General features: G+C 50.1%; 1 protein-coding gene across 3 annotated transcripts in view; it reads right to left on the reverse strand.

Annotated features, from left to right (window-relative positions):
• Positions 1 to 2,062: 2,062 nt before the first annotated feature.
• NECTIN1 (nectin cell adhesion molecule 1) overlaps positions 2,063 to 15,726 on the reverse strand; it is a 97,219-nt gene continuing 83,555 nt past the window's right edge. Inside the window, exons 9-10 of one of the 3 annotated variants that reach the window (XR_004360731.1) lie at positions 5,388 to 6,030; positions 2,063 to 5,280 (exon numbers count right to left, since the gene is read on the reverse strand). Coding sequence is in view for 2 of the 3 variants with exons in the window: in XM_032709531.1 (XP_032565422.1) it covers positions 5,809 to 6,030 (222 nt within the window). In the remaining variant the exon portion in view is untranslated. Of the gene's footprint in view, positions 6,031 to 12,485; positions 12,671 to 15,726 lie in introns of all 3 variants that reach the window. The other 2 variants (XM_032709533.1, XM_032709531.1) reach the window with 2 other exon arrangements.

Below are 15,726 nucleotides of genomic sequence, written 5' to 3' on the forward strand. Positions count from 1 at the left end.
AGGAGAGGGGAGGCTGAGGGTGGGAGGAAGCTTGGAGAAAGTTCACTCTGTCTATGCTGCTGCTCACCCAGAGGAACAGGGCTGGATGCATTCTTGGCAGGCTTTAAAACCTCACCTCCCATCTGCCATAAAGGGGAAGAAAGTAGAGCATGACAATAAGAGCAAAAAAAAAAATCCAAGAGATCACCCCTGCCCTGTTTGCAGCAGGGACGTGGAGCCTTCAGTGCAGCTTTTTCCTGGGATGGCCTTTAATTCACAGCTCCTCCACTCCACTCCCTGCTCATGGTGTATCCTCTGCCCTCCACAGTGCCTATTGTTTTTGTTCTACATGAAAATATCTCTATAAAGGTGATTAACTCCAGGATGAAACAACAGCTCTTCACCTTACACTGCATAAGCATATATTTACTTCTACTGTATAACTGTTTTGATATGTTTTATGTATTTAATGCAGACCAGGAGGCACTAATATCTGTATTTTGGTTTTATTCATGTAAACTGATACATAAATTTCTATATAACCATAAAGTGACCCAGTAAGGGGTACTCTGAGTGTGGCACTGATCAGACATTCAAGCAGTGGAGAAGGAGACCTAAAAACTCATCTTAAGTGCTGACCCTGATAGCAGGGGGGAAATAAAAAAGAGCAGGAATTGAGGTGCTTCACAGCACCTCTGTTTGATTTGGCTTCTTTTCCTCCTTACCTGTGCAAGGTTTTGCTCACACCAGCCTGGGTGTTTGTGTGACTTTTCAACACAGGCTCTAGTTGGGTTTTGGTGGGAGTCTCCTGCTTCAGAACCTGCCATACAGGAGGTAAATCCAGATTCTTTCCCCCTTTTTGGAAAGCGAACACAGTCCTGGGGGGAGATGCCAGGTTCCAGAAATACAGGATAAACCAGTCTTTGTGCAGAGTGAGGGTGGCACTGCCAGCAGTCTGCTCCCACCATCCTGCCTTCTACCCTGAGCCAGGCTGCCCCTGAGGATAAGCTGTGTCTCTCCTTGATATTTCTGAGAAACAACCCAGGGAAATGCTGGAGTTCTCAGCAAAATTGTGCCATGGTCTTGTCAGCTTATCTCAAGCAATCCAATAAATCCTACCCAGTAATGCCCAGCTTTGGCTGCTGCTGGTGCTGTATCCAACCCACTGGCTGCAAGGCAGAGACCCTTTTACCCTCCCTCCTTCAAACCCCACCCCAGCCCTCTGCAATCTGCTAACCCAGATCTGTGGCTAAATTGTCCCAAAAAGGCCTTTATCCAGAGGCAGAGGCTCTATCCTTGTGCAGTGGAGCTTTGTTATTAAAAAATATCCTGGGGATTTTTTCATTCTCGGAGTTAGTGGCTTGTGCTAAAAATTCTCTAATGGTGTATTGATCAAATGTGTCTGACAGGGAACCTCCTGAGTAAGCAGGAGCTCTGTGTTCAGCTGGGTTGGGCTGATGTCCCACAAGTGCTTCCTGTGGAAGCAGGACTGCTTTCCTGCCCAGGGAAATCAGGCCACTGGCACGAGAAGTGGGCTAGAGAGGAGGGAATCCAGGGGTGACCCCACTGCACCTTCCCTGAATAGCTGCTGGCCCCGAGGACCGGCTGGTTGTGACTGATTCTGTCCCACCCACGTGCACAGGGAAGCTGGGAGGAGGCTTCCCAAATAGTCAACAAAAGGAATTGAGTGAGAGAGGCATTTTTTGGGGCACCACAGTGGTTGTATTGCTCCAAGGGCAGAGCTAGAGTGGGAATGTGCAGCAGATAGTGCCTTGCAGATCAGCTGGATGTTGCTCCTCTGCTTACCTGTAAGTCCCATTTCCCCACTGGCAGAGGAAAGGTGTGTTATCCCAGTCCTGGGAAGCCTTTGGAATGGGCAGGACTCAGCCAGTGTCTCCTGGGCCCTGTGCAAAGGCAGGAGTGGGTGCACATTTTGGGGTGGGAAGTGCAAGGGAGGAGGGAGGTGGTGAACAACCCCAGCCAGCACTGGGAGAAAGGCAGAGATCAAACACCCCACCCAGGTTTGACAGGTATGACAGAAGCCCTTGTAGCTCTTCAGTTCACTTTTATTTAAGTTCTGTGATCAGTCTTTTCCACCTGCAAGAGCTCTTGTGTCAGTGCCACCGACATATGGAACAGAAATTATGACATTTCACCCTGGTAACAGGAAGAAGGGCTTCATCTTAAAGGTCTTTTCAACCTAAATGGTTCTGTGTCCTATAACACCAGTTCCTCCCACATTCTGCCAGCCCACTGGGTCACACTCCACCAGTTTCCTGTTCAACTTGTTCAGCAGTCTACACCCAACAACTTCATGGCTCAGTTCCTGGAGCAGGGATCTTTTAGAGTCAATTGGCACCATGTCAGGAGGAGAGCACCTCTCCTCAGTGTTGCTGCAGCAGGATTTCAGCACCTCCGGGGTCCCCACGGGCATGGGCAGCCTTAGCATGGAGCAAAGGGAGTGTTGAGCCCATGGCAGCAGGTGCAGGGGAGTTTGGAAGAAGCCACCAGGCAAACACTGTGCAGCAGCAGGGAAAGGGAGGGAGGAGTAAGAGCCCCGAATCAGAACCATTTCCAAACACAGATTTGTAAAACCAAAGCAGTGCACCTGGACCTCATTAGCTCTTCCTTCAAGGTTTTCCTTCAGGGTTTTCCCACTTTTCCTAGGGTGGTGTGTGGCAAATCTCTCTTGCCATTTTTTTTTTTTTTTTGAGACCAACCCAGAGAGGCAAAGAGAACCAAGACATTCCTATACTTATTATATGTGCTGGCATAAGTCAAACTAGAGCTTTGAATTGAGGCTCCTCTTGCCTTTTACTTTTCTAAGGAGGGTTGAAATCCTTTTGCTTTGCTGAAAGCACAGTAAAACCCTCTGTGGCAGACTTCTGTGGGTAGCTCACATTCAAAGCTGCACGAGGCAAACCAGAGTTTCTCTGTAATGCTGCAGTTTGTGTCTCTGCCTTCCCCTTCCTCATCAAAGCATCGTCCCCCCAGCCATGGGCAGCAGAGAAAACCACCTGCAACGTGTTCTCTGCCTCCTCTGGCAAACAATCATTTTGTCTGGCTTTGTTTCCTTATGTGTCTGAAGGCCTGAACATCTTCCACTCCTCGTTTAAGTTCTTAGATCTGTCTGAAACTGCATCAGGAGGTGAAGGCTCCAAATCAAACCTACCTCTGCTATTCCAGGCATGCAAGTAGGGAAGTGTGTGATGGGTTTTTGCTTGCCTTTATTCCGTGGTCAGCGGTGCTGGGTTGGTTCGAGGACATCAGAGACCCTTGGGTTTTCCAGCACCTCATCACCTTTCCAAACAGAGGGACCAAAGGCAGGTTTGGCAGAGTTGAGCACAGTTCCCTGCTGGGGTGGAAGTGTTGGCTGTGCCTTCAGTTCAGAGCACACCCAGTTTCCAGCTCTGTGGCAACCACAAAGTCCCCCAAGGTGTGTTGAGAAGGAAACGAGAGATAAACACATTATCTGAATCAAGACATGTGGCATTTGAGTCCACTGGTGACCAGCTGAATTCTCTGGAAACTGGAGGAGGAACTGTGAATCCAAATGACTCCAAGAAGGTTTCCATCAGTCAAGACCAAAAGGATGGCATTGTAAAGTTGTGCTGAATGCTCTAAGGCTGTGCCTGCATAGTCCCCTGGTCCTTTGGGAACGAGAGTGCTCCATGCACCAGCACACAGGGAAGCTGCTGCTGCCCATTTCAGCTTGGCCAAAAATTGTTCATCCCCATCTCAGCCAGCCAGGTCACTCAGCTGTCATCTAGTGGGACACCACCTCCTAGCAGGAATCTACCTCCCCAGGAGCAGCAATTCCCACCACAGAGGGGAAAGCTTGTCCTTGTGACCAGCTCCCAGCCCGTCTCAAGCACAAAGTGTCAGCGTGCACAGGGAAGCAGGGAAGGGTGGGAACACTCCGTGCCCCAGGGGGGTGTTTGGTGCCATGCAAGGGCCTGGGGGATCCATGCACATGGTGCCATCTCACACAGGGCTGGATTGCCCCACTCACTGAAGAATAAACTTCTCTCTTATGTACAGATCTGCTCGTTATCCTGCAGGGGGTCCACGAGGTAGTGTGACATTCACAGATGTGCTTCTCTGGGGAGGAGGAGGAGGAGGAGGAGGAGGAGGAGGGACAAGCAGGGGGAGGCTGGAGGCTGCTCCAGGTGGGAACACAGCAAGTGCAGGCACCAACTCCAGCTGTTCACATTCAGATACACAAAAATCGACGGGGTCCTCAGTCCGGGTGGCACAGCAGGAGCTGGGCTGGGGCAGCCAAGGAGTTCCCACCTCCCCTGGCAGGGAGGCTTCACCTGGCTGGGAGTTCCTTTCCCACGTGTACAGAACAGCACTGACACGTTGTCTGGGCAGTGGGATGATGGAGTGGTCCCCGTCCCTGCCTCCCACTCAGCTCGAGCACCCTGGCGGTTTCCAGAGGAACAGCAAGTGTGCAAGGTCTGCAGAATCCCAAATACCCACCCTGAGCCAAAGGGAAGGGAAAACCCACTCGCCACATATCCCCTTGTTCAGACCTCTCCCACCTCTCCTATGCCATACCTGGGTGAAACAGGTGAAAGTTATCCCTGAAACCAAGCTCTTACACAGCATCTTCATTCCTCGTCCTCCTCCTTCCTCTGCTTTGCTTTTATATACATTTAAGTGTATATCGATATTTAGTTTTTCCTCTAATACAGGTGAACACAAATGTGATGTGGAGATAAATTCCCTTGTCTAAAACACTTTGTGGCCACAGGAATGCACACGTTTGGATTGACAAACCCCCACACATTCCAATATCCCAAAAAAAAAAAAAAGTGTAGTCCCAAAACTAAGATGCTTTTAAAAAAGTTAAAAGGCCAGATTCCTCTATTGGCTTTTATCCTTCATTAAGAACAAGGAGATTACCTGAAAACATGATTTATTCTTCATATTCTGCCTGAGTTAATTTTAAAATTCCAATCAACAGATGCAAGGAAGAGAGAGGGGAAAAGCTAGTGGGGGGCCACGTTAGGCTTTGAAAAGAAAATTAGAGAGAATGTTTTCCTTCATAATTATTTTCCCCTTCTGGTTTCAGGTTATAAGACAGTTATTTAAAGGATGCTTCCTCCAAATGGGTTGACTTCAAAATACGTCCCCATGTCACATGGATTTAAAGGAGTCAATCCAAGAGATTGGGAATGGGAACAGGAAGGGAAAAGGATAGAAACAAAAACCCCCAAACCAAGCACTGATCTCTATTTTTTGGGTTGGTTTTGAGCATCTTTCATTACAAGCATCTTATGATTTGGTTCAGCCACCCTGGCTGTTTAGCTCTTCACAAACAGGGATTTCCTACCCCCACTGCCAAGGGGGAAATTTCTCCAAAGGGGGGGGGTGGTGATGGAAAAAAAACCTCCCAAAGCTACAGCCTGAGATCTGAGCCCTGGCCGTGCTGGAAAACCTCACACAGGCTGGAACAGGGGCCGTGGAGGATCCACACCCAGTGCAGGGACTGACATGAGGGAGCCTACAGGGGATGTTTCATGGGGTTGGGCACATCCCACCCACCACAGGGGCAGCTGCCACCCACGGGCACATGCACACACGGAGCCAGCTGGGCACAGGAGGGCCAGGAGGAGGAAGGAGAGAGTGATGCAGGAACCACAGGAGATGTGGGAGAGGGCAGAGCGTTCCCTTGGGCACGAGCAAAGCCGGGCAGGTGCTCAGCCCAACCCAGGTTTAAAAATCAACCCAGAAAATTTAGCTGATGGCAAAAAAGGGGGGGGGGACACACGACAGGATCTAAAAGGCCGAGTGAAAGAACGTGGAGCTTCTTCATTTTGCACCTCAGACATACTGTTCCTTAGGGCAGATGTAGGGAGCCCGAGAGCCTGGGGGTGGGCAGCAGAAGGAGATGTCAGAGTGGTGAGGGTAAAGATCCTGTGGGAGGTCTGACAGGGGGGTGTAGACACGAGGGATCTTCTCCAGGTAGCGATGATCTTGGTGTGAGTAGCAGCGGCTCAGGTAATCACCCGCATCCGATACCTCTGGGTGACACTTTCCAAAGTTCTGCAGGCAGAGACAGAGAGGCAAGGGGTGAAAACTCCGGGCCACAGAACCTTCACCACTCCTCAGCTCCCTGCTGAGACGCACGTGGAACGAGCAGGATGGAAAATTGAACAGTTCTGCTCACTGCTCCAGGGAAATAGAAACCCGGGTGATAAATCCTCACACGGCAAAATTTGTAGTCTCACTCCCCAAAATATCCGTGGTTTTGTTGGTGTGTATGTATAGACTGTGCACAATTTGTCCCTTGTCTGTAAATACTCTGCTCTCTGGACAAAATAAGCAGCTGGGAGAGGAAAGACAGTTTGTTTTCGCTCTTTCACACCTGAGTTTTGGAAAAGCAGTGCTTGGAGGCGTCATTAATCTAACCAGGGCTCGTGCTCTTTCATTTAAAGGGCACATGTGTCTGAGCAGGAGCTTTGGATGCAAACTGGGTTACTGTGCCTGATGTTTCCGTGGCAGACAGGAGGGCGTGTGTGGACCTTTACCTGTGTGAGCAGCTCCCCTGGCAGCCTGGGGGCCAGATTTGTGAGTCAAATCAACTGCAGGGAACACAAAGAACTCACAAAACCCAGGCTGCTCTGCGGGTCCCATGATCTCTCCTGTGATGGAGTGTGTGCCGTGGATGCTTTGCTCTCTCCCGGGGTGAGAGAGCATCTTTCCCACAGCCCAGGGCTGTGGCTCCCCAGAGGGTGGCAGCAGATGGGAAGGATTCCTCCCTGCTCACAGCCCTTTTCCTCCTCTGGAAGCCCTGCAGGATGACCCAAGCAGGCAGGACACCTGGAGAGGACGGGGCTGTTGGCTTTTAAAATCACCCCATGCTCATGGGCACCCACCAAGAGCCGATTTCTCCTCTAAGAGAGAGCCAACAACACTTTGGTGCCTGTGGTTTGAACAGGGGCTGGTTGAAGCAAGTAAATTACCCTTGAGTCCTTCCTTGTTCTCATTCAAAAATACCAGAAAGAGTCAGTTTAGTGGAAAGGACAAGGATTTGACCCTCAGGAGAGAACGCCTGAAGGAACAGAACAATCTACTCAGCTCATCTGCTGGAGTTCCTGGATAAATATTTCACCAGGATGCTTAAAAAAAAAAAATCGTATAGAAAACAAGGTGTCAACAAGAATTTATTGATGGGTAGGACTGCTGGGAGAGGCAAGAACAAAGTTGAAGGGCTGCTCAGTCTTAAGGCGATTTTGGGAACAGCCTGGGTGGGAGCAGTGAAGGCTGCTGAGGATGGAAAGTTTGTCTGAGCACCAGGAAAACAGCAGCAATTCTAAGGTCAACCTCATTTTCATTTCCCTGCCATTGGCACAGCTGAATATGCCACAGATTAAGCTTTCAAAAGTCAGTGATTGTGTGTTAGAATTGCTCTGTTGGTATCCTGAATCCGGGTGGGCCATTCCCACAGCTGCCTCAGGGGGGTTTGGCCACTTCTGGCCTCCAAGTGCAAAGTGAAAAGGTGGTAAAAAGTGAAAAGTGAGTGCTGTGCAGCATTAGAGCTGTTTAACTGGAGGAACCCAAGCCAGGGGCCACGAGGGACCTTCACTAACTCCACCTTAACCTCAGACCCCTGTTTGCTCTTCTTCTGATGGCACCAGCTGCTCAAAAGGCACAAAGAAGGGGTAACAGCCAGGCAGGGTGTGAGCCAGCTTGGGGGGGGTGCAAAGTCTGTATAATCTACCCTCCAGAAATCTCAGACACAACAGAACTCCTTTCCATACCTGCAAGGGGGGAAAAAAAGTAATAGCCACGCTCTCCTCCTGCTTTACAGGGGTCATTAACTGTCTGGGTAAAGCCAAGCTGAAAGGGAAGTTGTCTTAATTATGGCAATTTAGTAAGACACAGCAGGCAAGGGGTTTTCTTAGCAAGGTTTGTAATCTGTTATCTGTTAATGGGAGGGAAGGTTTAGATGGTTTTTGGGCATGCAACAGAAAAGCACAGGATTTGATGTTACTGTGTCTTAAAAAGGTCTCACGGGAAAGAGATTCTCAGTTAACAGAAAGTGATGTGTAAGTTGAGCTGGGCGTGAGCAGGTAACTCTAAATTAAACAAAAGGGGTTGTGAGATCCTATTTTATGGGCTGCTGTGACAATATTCTGGGTCAGTAAAGCATAATTCTTTCTGCTTGTCTCCCAGGCCATGTGGGCAGGGGACAGACATCCATAAAGTACTGCTAAAAGACACTAAGTGCAATTTTGTCCACACTTCTGCTTGCCCAGGTGAGTCCAAACAAATTCTCCTTTTCTTTCTGGTCAGTGTTTTGTGATGGATGTCAGGGTCAAAGGAAGAGACTCCCCTGTCTCCTCTCACCTTTCCTCAGCAGGTGAAGGCAGGATTTGCATTGTTCCTGCTTTGTTCCCTGATCTCATTTCTAAGTAGCAAAAGGGAAGAGAACAAAATCAGCCTGGTGGTTTTTTTTAACATATTTAGCAGCCCGTGCCCTTTGACTTCCTTCCCCGGTCCCACTGTGAATTTTCCCCAATCTAATTTATCTTTAACGAAGTTTGAAATTAAATTAGGGATAATGAACTAATTAAATTGAACTGGCACACGATTCTACCACCTTCCCCCACCTGACTTCTCCCACTTGCCTTTGTCTCCAGCATGACTCCATACAATTCTTCATTATCTGGGTTACATCCTCCCCTCTCAGTTTTATTTTCAAGAGCTTGATTAAAGGGGATGTCAGCAATCTATCCATTTCAGACAGCCTGGCAGATTACCTTTAAACAGGCTTTATTTGAATGAATTAGAGAGCTTTCATTCCTGCCATGTCTTACTCTCAACCCTTCTCCACCCCCCATACACCTGATTCCATCTTTTCTTCTATTTGTAGATCATCTCTTTGGGTAAAACCATGTGTGCAGCAGGTGACCATATCTTGTACTTTCAATCATCTTGAAATAATGGAGTTTTTACTGATCTAAAAGTGAAAAGCTCCTTCTCAACATCCTGAGGATTTCTCTGCTGCAGTTTTTGGGAAGTCTGAAGAGTACTGAGAGCTGGGCAGACACTGGTTTTCTCTGCTGGGCCAAACCCAGGGCACATTCCTGCACTTATGGAGTGTGTGAGCCTGTTCCCTGGCTGGGAAAAGTCCCTGCTGCTCGAAACTCTTCAAACTTTGGGCTGCCACCACCCTGACCCTCTCCATCAGCTGATTTGGAATTTTGGGATGCAGCACAGGCTGGTGGCCAGAAAAAAGTTCTGCTGAGTGACAGCAACATAAGACTGTTGTCACTGTGGACCATTCAGTGGGGAGGATGTAGGTGTTGGGAGATATAAAATACACTGGGAACCAAAAATAAGAAGCATTTCATCACTGGGACCTCACATCCTCTCCTCCCTGGTTCTAAACTCCCTGCTTGCTGGTTTTGAGCTGTTTTTCATCTTCCAAGCATGGCCACAACTTCAGGTGTCTCTGGGCATGTCCCTGCTCTGTTTGATGCTTTATCTGAGAGGGAGTTCTCAAATAATCTCTGTCCTGAGCAAAGAACAAACATTCCTGTCCCAGGGATGAGCAGGAACCAGGGGTCCTGAGCTTGCTCTCAGGATCTTTGTGAGCATAAAACCGAGGGCAAGCGGGACAGAGGGATCACCCCTGGGACAGAGGGACTCACCCCTGGGACAGAGGGACTCACCCCTGAGCTCAGAAAACAAAAAGGATGAGCATGAGGAAAGCTGAAATTCCCAAAACACACGGCAGGGACCTGTGATGAGGGATGCACTCAGACACATGCAAGTATTAGTTATGCAGAAAACTTGCTCATAAAGTTGCATTCCTTCCCACAGCATGCTGCTGTCCTTCTCTTCTGCCTCCAGCACCCACCTGTTCTGTGTTCCTACAGCAACTTACACCAGCAACAATCTGAAACATTGCCCTCCTTGCTGTTTCTCTCCCAAATCCTCCTCTCTATCCTTCTGGAGTCAGGGCAGAGCTGCTGTTTAAATTGGGGAATCTAATAAGGAGCCACCCTAGTTCTTTGCTTTATTTCCCCTGCAATTTGGAAAGGGGAATTTTCGCCCCAGTCACCGATTTTTTGGGTTCTTGGCGCGAGTCTTTTGGTTTTCAGATATTCCTGCTGCAACAGGGACAAGAAATTCCCAAGCAAAACTGAGAACCGGAGTGCGGGGAGGTGAAGGGGGGAGGAAATAATTAAAAAAGCATCAAAAAAAAAATGAAATTGCCCTGATCTGTGGTGTGTCTTAGCGGGGAGATTTCGTGGCGGCCGAGATTACACCTTCAAAGCACCATATGACTGGCTTTATTTTTACTTCAGAGAAACTGGGAGGATTTCCAAATTTGGATTTGGAGGATTATTGTCCTTTTGCTGACAATAAAATTCCCCACCCCGGGGAGGACAAGGCGAGACCTCCCAAGATGGATTAGGGAGCTCTTGCCTTGTTTGGAGCAGCGGGAGCAGCTCCTCCAGCACAGCCCAAGGATCTGTTGGGAACTGGAGGTGAAGGGAGGGTGGAATTCTCGTCCTCTCATCCAGAGGAGGCTGGCAGGTGCCTGGGAGCTGCTCAGCCCCAGGTGACAGAGAGACCCCACAACCCAAATGGAGAAAAGGAAAACCAAACCCATCCAAAACTTACTGTCCACTCTCGCTCGTTACGTCTACGAAGACCTTGATCCTCATTCTGGGAGCAGGAGTGGGTGAGACACCACAAGAGAGAGGTTATGGTTCTGGTCCAGGCCAGGGCTGCTGCAGACACTTACCTAGGAAGGCTTTTGCTACAGCAAGGGGACTACAGGGCTGCTTCCAACACGGGAAAACCAGGGACCACAGGGATAAAAGGCAGACTGAACTCTCCCACTGCACACCTTCCACCTGGGGGTTTGTGCTGCACCTTCCAGCCCAGGGGTTCCCAGTCCTCAGGGAGACACTGAGCAACAGGGCTGGCCAAGGGGACTTCTCAAAAATGCCATTTTCCCCCTGCTTATCTTCCTGCATGGAGCTACTTCCCTCCTTCCCAGGGATCCAATTCCCCTGTGCTTTATCTCCTCCGAGCCATCCCTCTCCATCCTCAGGCTGCTGCTTCTCTGTGAGCCTCCTCTTACCCACCTGGGGCGACCTATGAGGGATTCAGGCAGCTGCAAAGCACCTCAGCACCTCAGCCCTCCATTTGCTGTCTTCCTTTCTCCTCACCCTTCCCTGCACCTCTTCACTGGGTACCCCCTGTAGCCCCTTTAAACCCACAGCCCCTTCCTGCCCTTGAAAAAGCAGCAAAATAAAAGGGAAGAAGTGAGACAGAAGCTGGAATCACCACAGCTTTGGGAATACACAGGAGTGAGGAAGAGTTGTAGCCAAGAAAGGGGGTACCAATGTCATTTCCTTGGCCAACAACTCTTGGAACCATCCAGCAAATTTCCCATGGGCTGGGGAAGGAGAGATGTCTCCCTTTCAGACAGAGACCTGGTGGCTTTAATAGGTGTGGTTTTAGGGCAAGGGAATATAAGAAAAGCTGAAGATGCCTTTTTCCACTAAAAAAAACACCACTCAAAGGGTCACTGGCAGCCAGAGATGGATCAGAACAACCACTCATAGGTTTAAATTCAAACTGAGTCCTAATCCCTCCCTGCCACAGGACCTGAGCTCGGTGACACTGATGCAAAAAACAGGAGAGCAAAGTCAGGTCTGGTCTCTAATTTTGAGAAGGAGAGCACCAAAGAAAATAACCTTTCCCCCTCTGTCCCAAACATCCAAACACGCTGCCTTGCACCATCCTCACACAACAGCAGCTCTGTCACTGTCACATACACAGTCCCTCTCTGACTGGCTCTTATTCACTGAGTCTTTCAGATGTAGGAACCTTTACGTGTTCCCATATTCTCTCACATCCTCTCCCACCTTGTTCTTTCACACATGCACATATGCTCCAGCTTATCTATAGTTACTTCCATGCACACAAAACTCTTCTTTTTTAATTTTCCTTTCAATCAGTCCTTTTTTCTTCCCCCCACCCCTCCCCTTCTTGCACTGACTAACTTGGAAAACACCTCTTAACATTTCTAGGAGGATTTTTGACTCCTGCAGAACTAGGTACTAGAATCCTGGTACTGCTGCTGCAAAAATTCCCTGAACTGAATCCCAGACCAGGAGCTGTGCCCACCTCATCTCTCCCTGTGCCTCCAGCCACGCTGATGCAGCAATGGGGGCAAACCCTGGCCTGAAATGAAGGAATCAACACTTTCCCCCCTCTCCCACTGTAGAAAGCAAAGGAAAACACTGCAAAGAGCATGCACAGAGGCAAGGCAAGGCAAGGCATTCCTGTCAGCACCCCCAAAAATCAGGGTAGCACGGAGAGCAGGCAGCGCGCGGGAGGCGGGAGCGGGAGAGGAGGAGGGGGACAGACCGGGCGTGGTGGGGACCACTCCAGAGGGGGGGAGGAGATGCAGGAGGGGAGAGTGATGACTTTGAGGGGTGCAGTGAGGAAGGCAGAGTGCAGTTGTGTACCTTGAGGCCAGAATCTGAGGGGAAAGGGCCTAGAGTGACATGCGCTAGCGTAAGTTGGGCTGGATGGTTGCATACTCGACTAGGTCTCCGCCAGCATGGATGGAGGTCCGAGGGCTGGGTGACGAGGCCAGAGCGGACGTGTCCAGCTCTGCATACTGGACATCACAGTCCTTGTTGCCAGAGTTCTGGAGAGAAGAGAGCAGCAAGGCAGTGGGGGACACAGGAGGGAGGAGTCGGGGTCGGAGTGGGGAGTGAGAACGGGACGGAGGGTCCGTGCGGACGAGTGAGCGAGAGGGGAGAGGGGGCGTGTGGAGGGTGGGGGAGAAAGAAGAGAAGGGTGAGGAGGGGGGGGGGAAGAAAAAAAGAGTTAAAAAAGAGGGAGGTAGGGAGGTAATGAATAAATCAGTAAGGTAAAATCCCAAGTCAAAGCAGAAGTCCCAAAGGCACTGCTCCCCAGATTCACCACAGAGCTGAGTGACTAAGCCCGGCTTGGCAGCACTCCCCTTTTCTCACTGCTCTGCTCTCCCATCCAACCCCTCTAGGATCAGCATTTTCCTTAGCTGGGGGGTGGTTCAGTGAATTCAAGCCTTCTCAGGTACCTGAGCTGTCTGGTTTGCCCCAGGGGTTCGAGGTTCACTGCAGCACAGTGGGGGCACATGCAGGGCTGGGGGGGCAGGACTGAAAACCTTGAATTCTGGTCCTTGGAAAGGAGATACCTGGAGGGAATGACCTCAAAGCCACAGCTCCAGGGGCACTGCCATAAGGAAATGGCACTGCTTGGCCAACAGTGTTGTTTTGCCCCAGTGTGGGGACTGTAGGGTCCTTAAGTGCCACACTGAACACAAGGCTTGACTGCACAGCTTGCTACTGCAGATTAACTATGCAGCATGATTTTGCCATTGTAATAACGACTAATAGAGGCTAAAAGCATCCCTCTTTGGCATGGAAATATTTATGGGTATTCCTTTACTAAGCAGGCTTATCAGCAAGAGCTGCATGAATGGAATATTATCCAATTTGTCTGATCATTCCTACCCAGCCATCTTTCATGCTTTGCAAACAATAATAATGGGAGAGCCCTGGAAGGCAGGATGGCCTGGAAAGCTCAGGGCTCAGTGGGGAATGTGGATCACCAGGAGGAGCCTTGGTGCCAATAGTCAAGGTGTGAGGGGGACTCTGGCTACTTGCCCTGTGGAATTTCTTTAATACTCACTTTTAGAGCTGTTTTCTGTGCCAGCATTAGCCAGGCATCTGCTAAGCCTCTCTGAGAGGAGAGCGTTTTCCCTTCCAAATGAAACAGCTTTCCAGTTTCTCTCTCCCCTTTCCAAAATGGCTGCATCACTTGGTAATTATGCAAAAGGTGTTTAATTTGAAAGTGTTTCTCTCCTCTTTGTTTGGAAGTGTCCTCAGCCACCTACCAGCTGTGGCAGAGCCATTTTCAGAAGTTTATAGCCCTGTAATGAGCTGGTTGAGTGCCTGTTGCTGGAAGGGGTTATTCAGTGAGTGGCTGTCTCTGCCTGCTGTGCCAGGGCTTGGCTCCCTGATTCCCCATGAGGGGAATGGGGAACAGGGCTGCAGCAGCATTTCCACGCTTCCCAAGCTGGATGCTGGGGGAGCAGGAGGCTCGAGGTCACCTCTGTCCTGCCCTTGGTGAGCAGATGGCAGTGGCAAGTTGTTGGCACGAGAGCTGTGCATCCTGTGGCCTCTCTGCTTCGTGTCTGGACCCAGACTATGGGCATTTAGGAAAATTAGTAATGCCAACTCCAGCCTCAAAGCTAAACCCAGGCCCTGCAAACCCCTTCCCCCTGAACTTTGTATCTCAGTCTCAGAGAAAGGCGGACTAAGTTTTACCTTTTCCTGCCTACTTTGCCTCACTCCTCTCCAAAATAGCGCTTCCTTCCCACAGGAGGTGTTTTCTCCATGGAGTTTCTCCCACTGCTGGGCTTTCTCCTTCTCCCTGCTGCTCGTTTGGAGCAGAATTTATTACAATATCAATAATGTGACTTGTATACAAGGTCTGGCACTGCCTCACACAAGCGCTGTGTGTAAATCATCGGCATCGGCACCCCGGTAATTGCCCTGCAAAACTGAGAGGAATTATTCTGCTGTCTGCAGCAATGAAACTTTCCCCTCCACCTGTGCAAATGGGGCCTGCTGACACCTACACTAATCATGGCTCTGCTCCTCCACGCACTGGTAGCCCCAGCTCCCTCCTCATGTTACTGCTCACACGCACCCAGAGCACGCCCGCTGTCACCCACACACCTGAGGCACACTCACCCTTCCCTCCCTTCACTCCTGCTTTGATACCTCCCATAAACCAACTCTGTCACCCCATAAGAGCTCGGAGACAAATGCTGCAGGCAACCCCTCCATCCCTATGCCACTTCTCAGTTGTCCACTCCACTGTCCTCGGGCATTTTGCTGCTGTCGGCTCCACTTCAGCTTTCCCACGGTCTGCAACTCCTAAATGTCCATATTCCTTCCCAGTTCTGACATAGGGCTCCCCCCTGCTCCCTTCTGCAGGTGTCCTGGCCCTGCAGACATGCCCCAGCCTCTCCCTTCCCCTGGTCCCCTGCCAGCACATGTCCACACACACATCCCTGCACACCCTCTTTGGAGGTTCCTCCTCCACCTGCCTCCTTTATTTTGTCTCTGGCACCTCTCCCATTTCCCCCTCCCTCGCTCTTTGCCATCTCTAATCATTTTCTGACTCCCATTCTAGTGCTGTGAAATTGTCAACCCCAGGCAGTGGCTTTCATGCTGCCTTGTGATAAATCTAGTTTATCCCAAATTACGAGGTTTTGCACAATTCATTTAAAGCTGAATGCACCCGCCCCATTTTCCTGCAGAATCCGTTCCCTTCAACTCTCATCTTCTTCACTCCCCTCCCAAGTCAAATCTGCAGATGAAGTACAAGCAGAACAAGAATATCCTGCCTTTCTGCTGTGCCTTCCCCTCTAAAGGATCCCAGAACCACAGATACTCCGGAGTAGCTGTGTCTGAACACGGTGGGAGCGGGGCTGTAGCAGAGTGAGGTTGGCAGAGACCAGGTGAAGCTGAAGGGATGTGCTTCCCTCCTCATCCTCCAACTGACCCACCTCCCAGGTGAAGGATCAGGCAGGTCTGGCTCCATCCCATGGCACAGGGTTGCTGGGACTGAGCTGGGAGTGCTGGTTTTGGTAACCACCACTCTCCCTGCTGCTGTTCCCTGGGGGTTTCCACACCAGTGCTATCCCAG

The sequence above is a fragment of the Chiroxiphia lanceolata genome, chromosome 23, assembly GCF_009829145.1.
Source record: "Chiroxiphia lanceolata isolate bChiLan1 chromosome 23, bChiLan1.pri, whole genome shotgun sequence".
Lineage (NCBI taxonomy): Eukaryota > Metazoa > Chordata > Aves > Passeriformes > Pipridae > Chiroxiphia > Chiroxiphia lanceolata.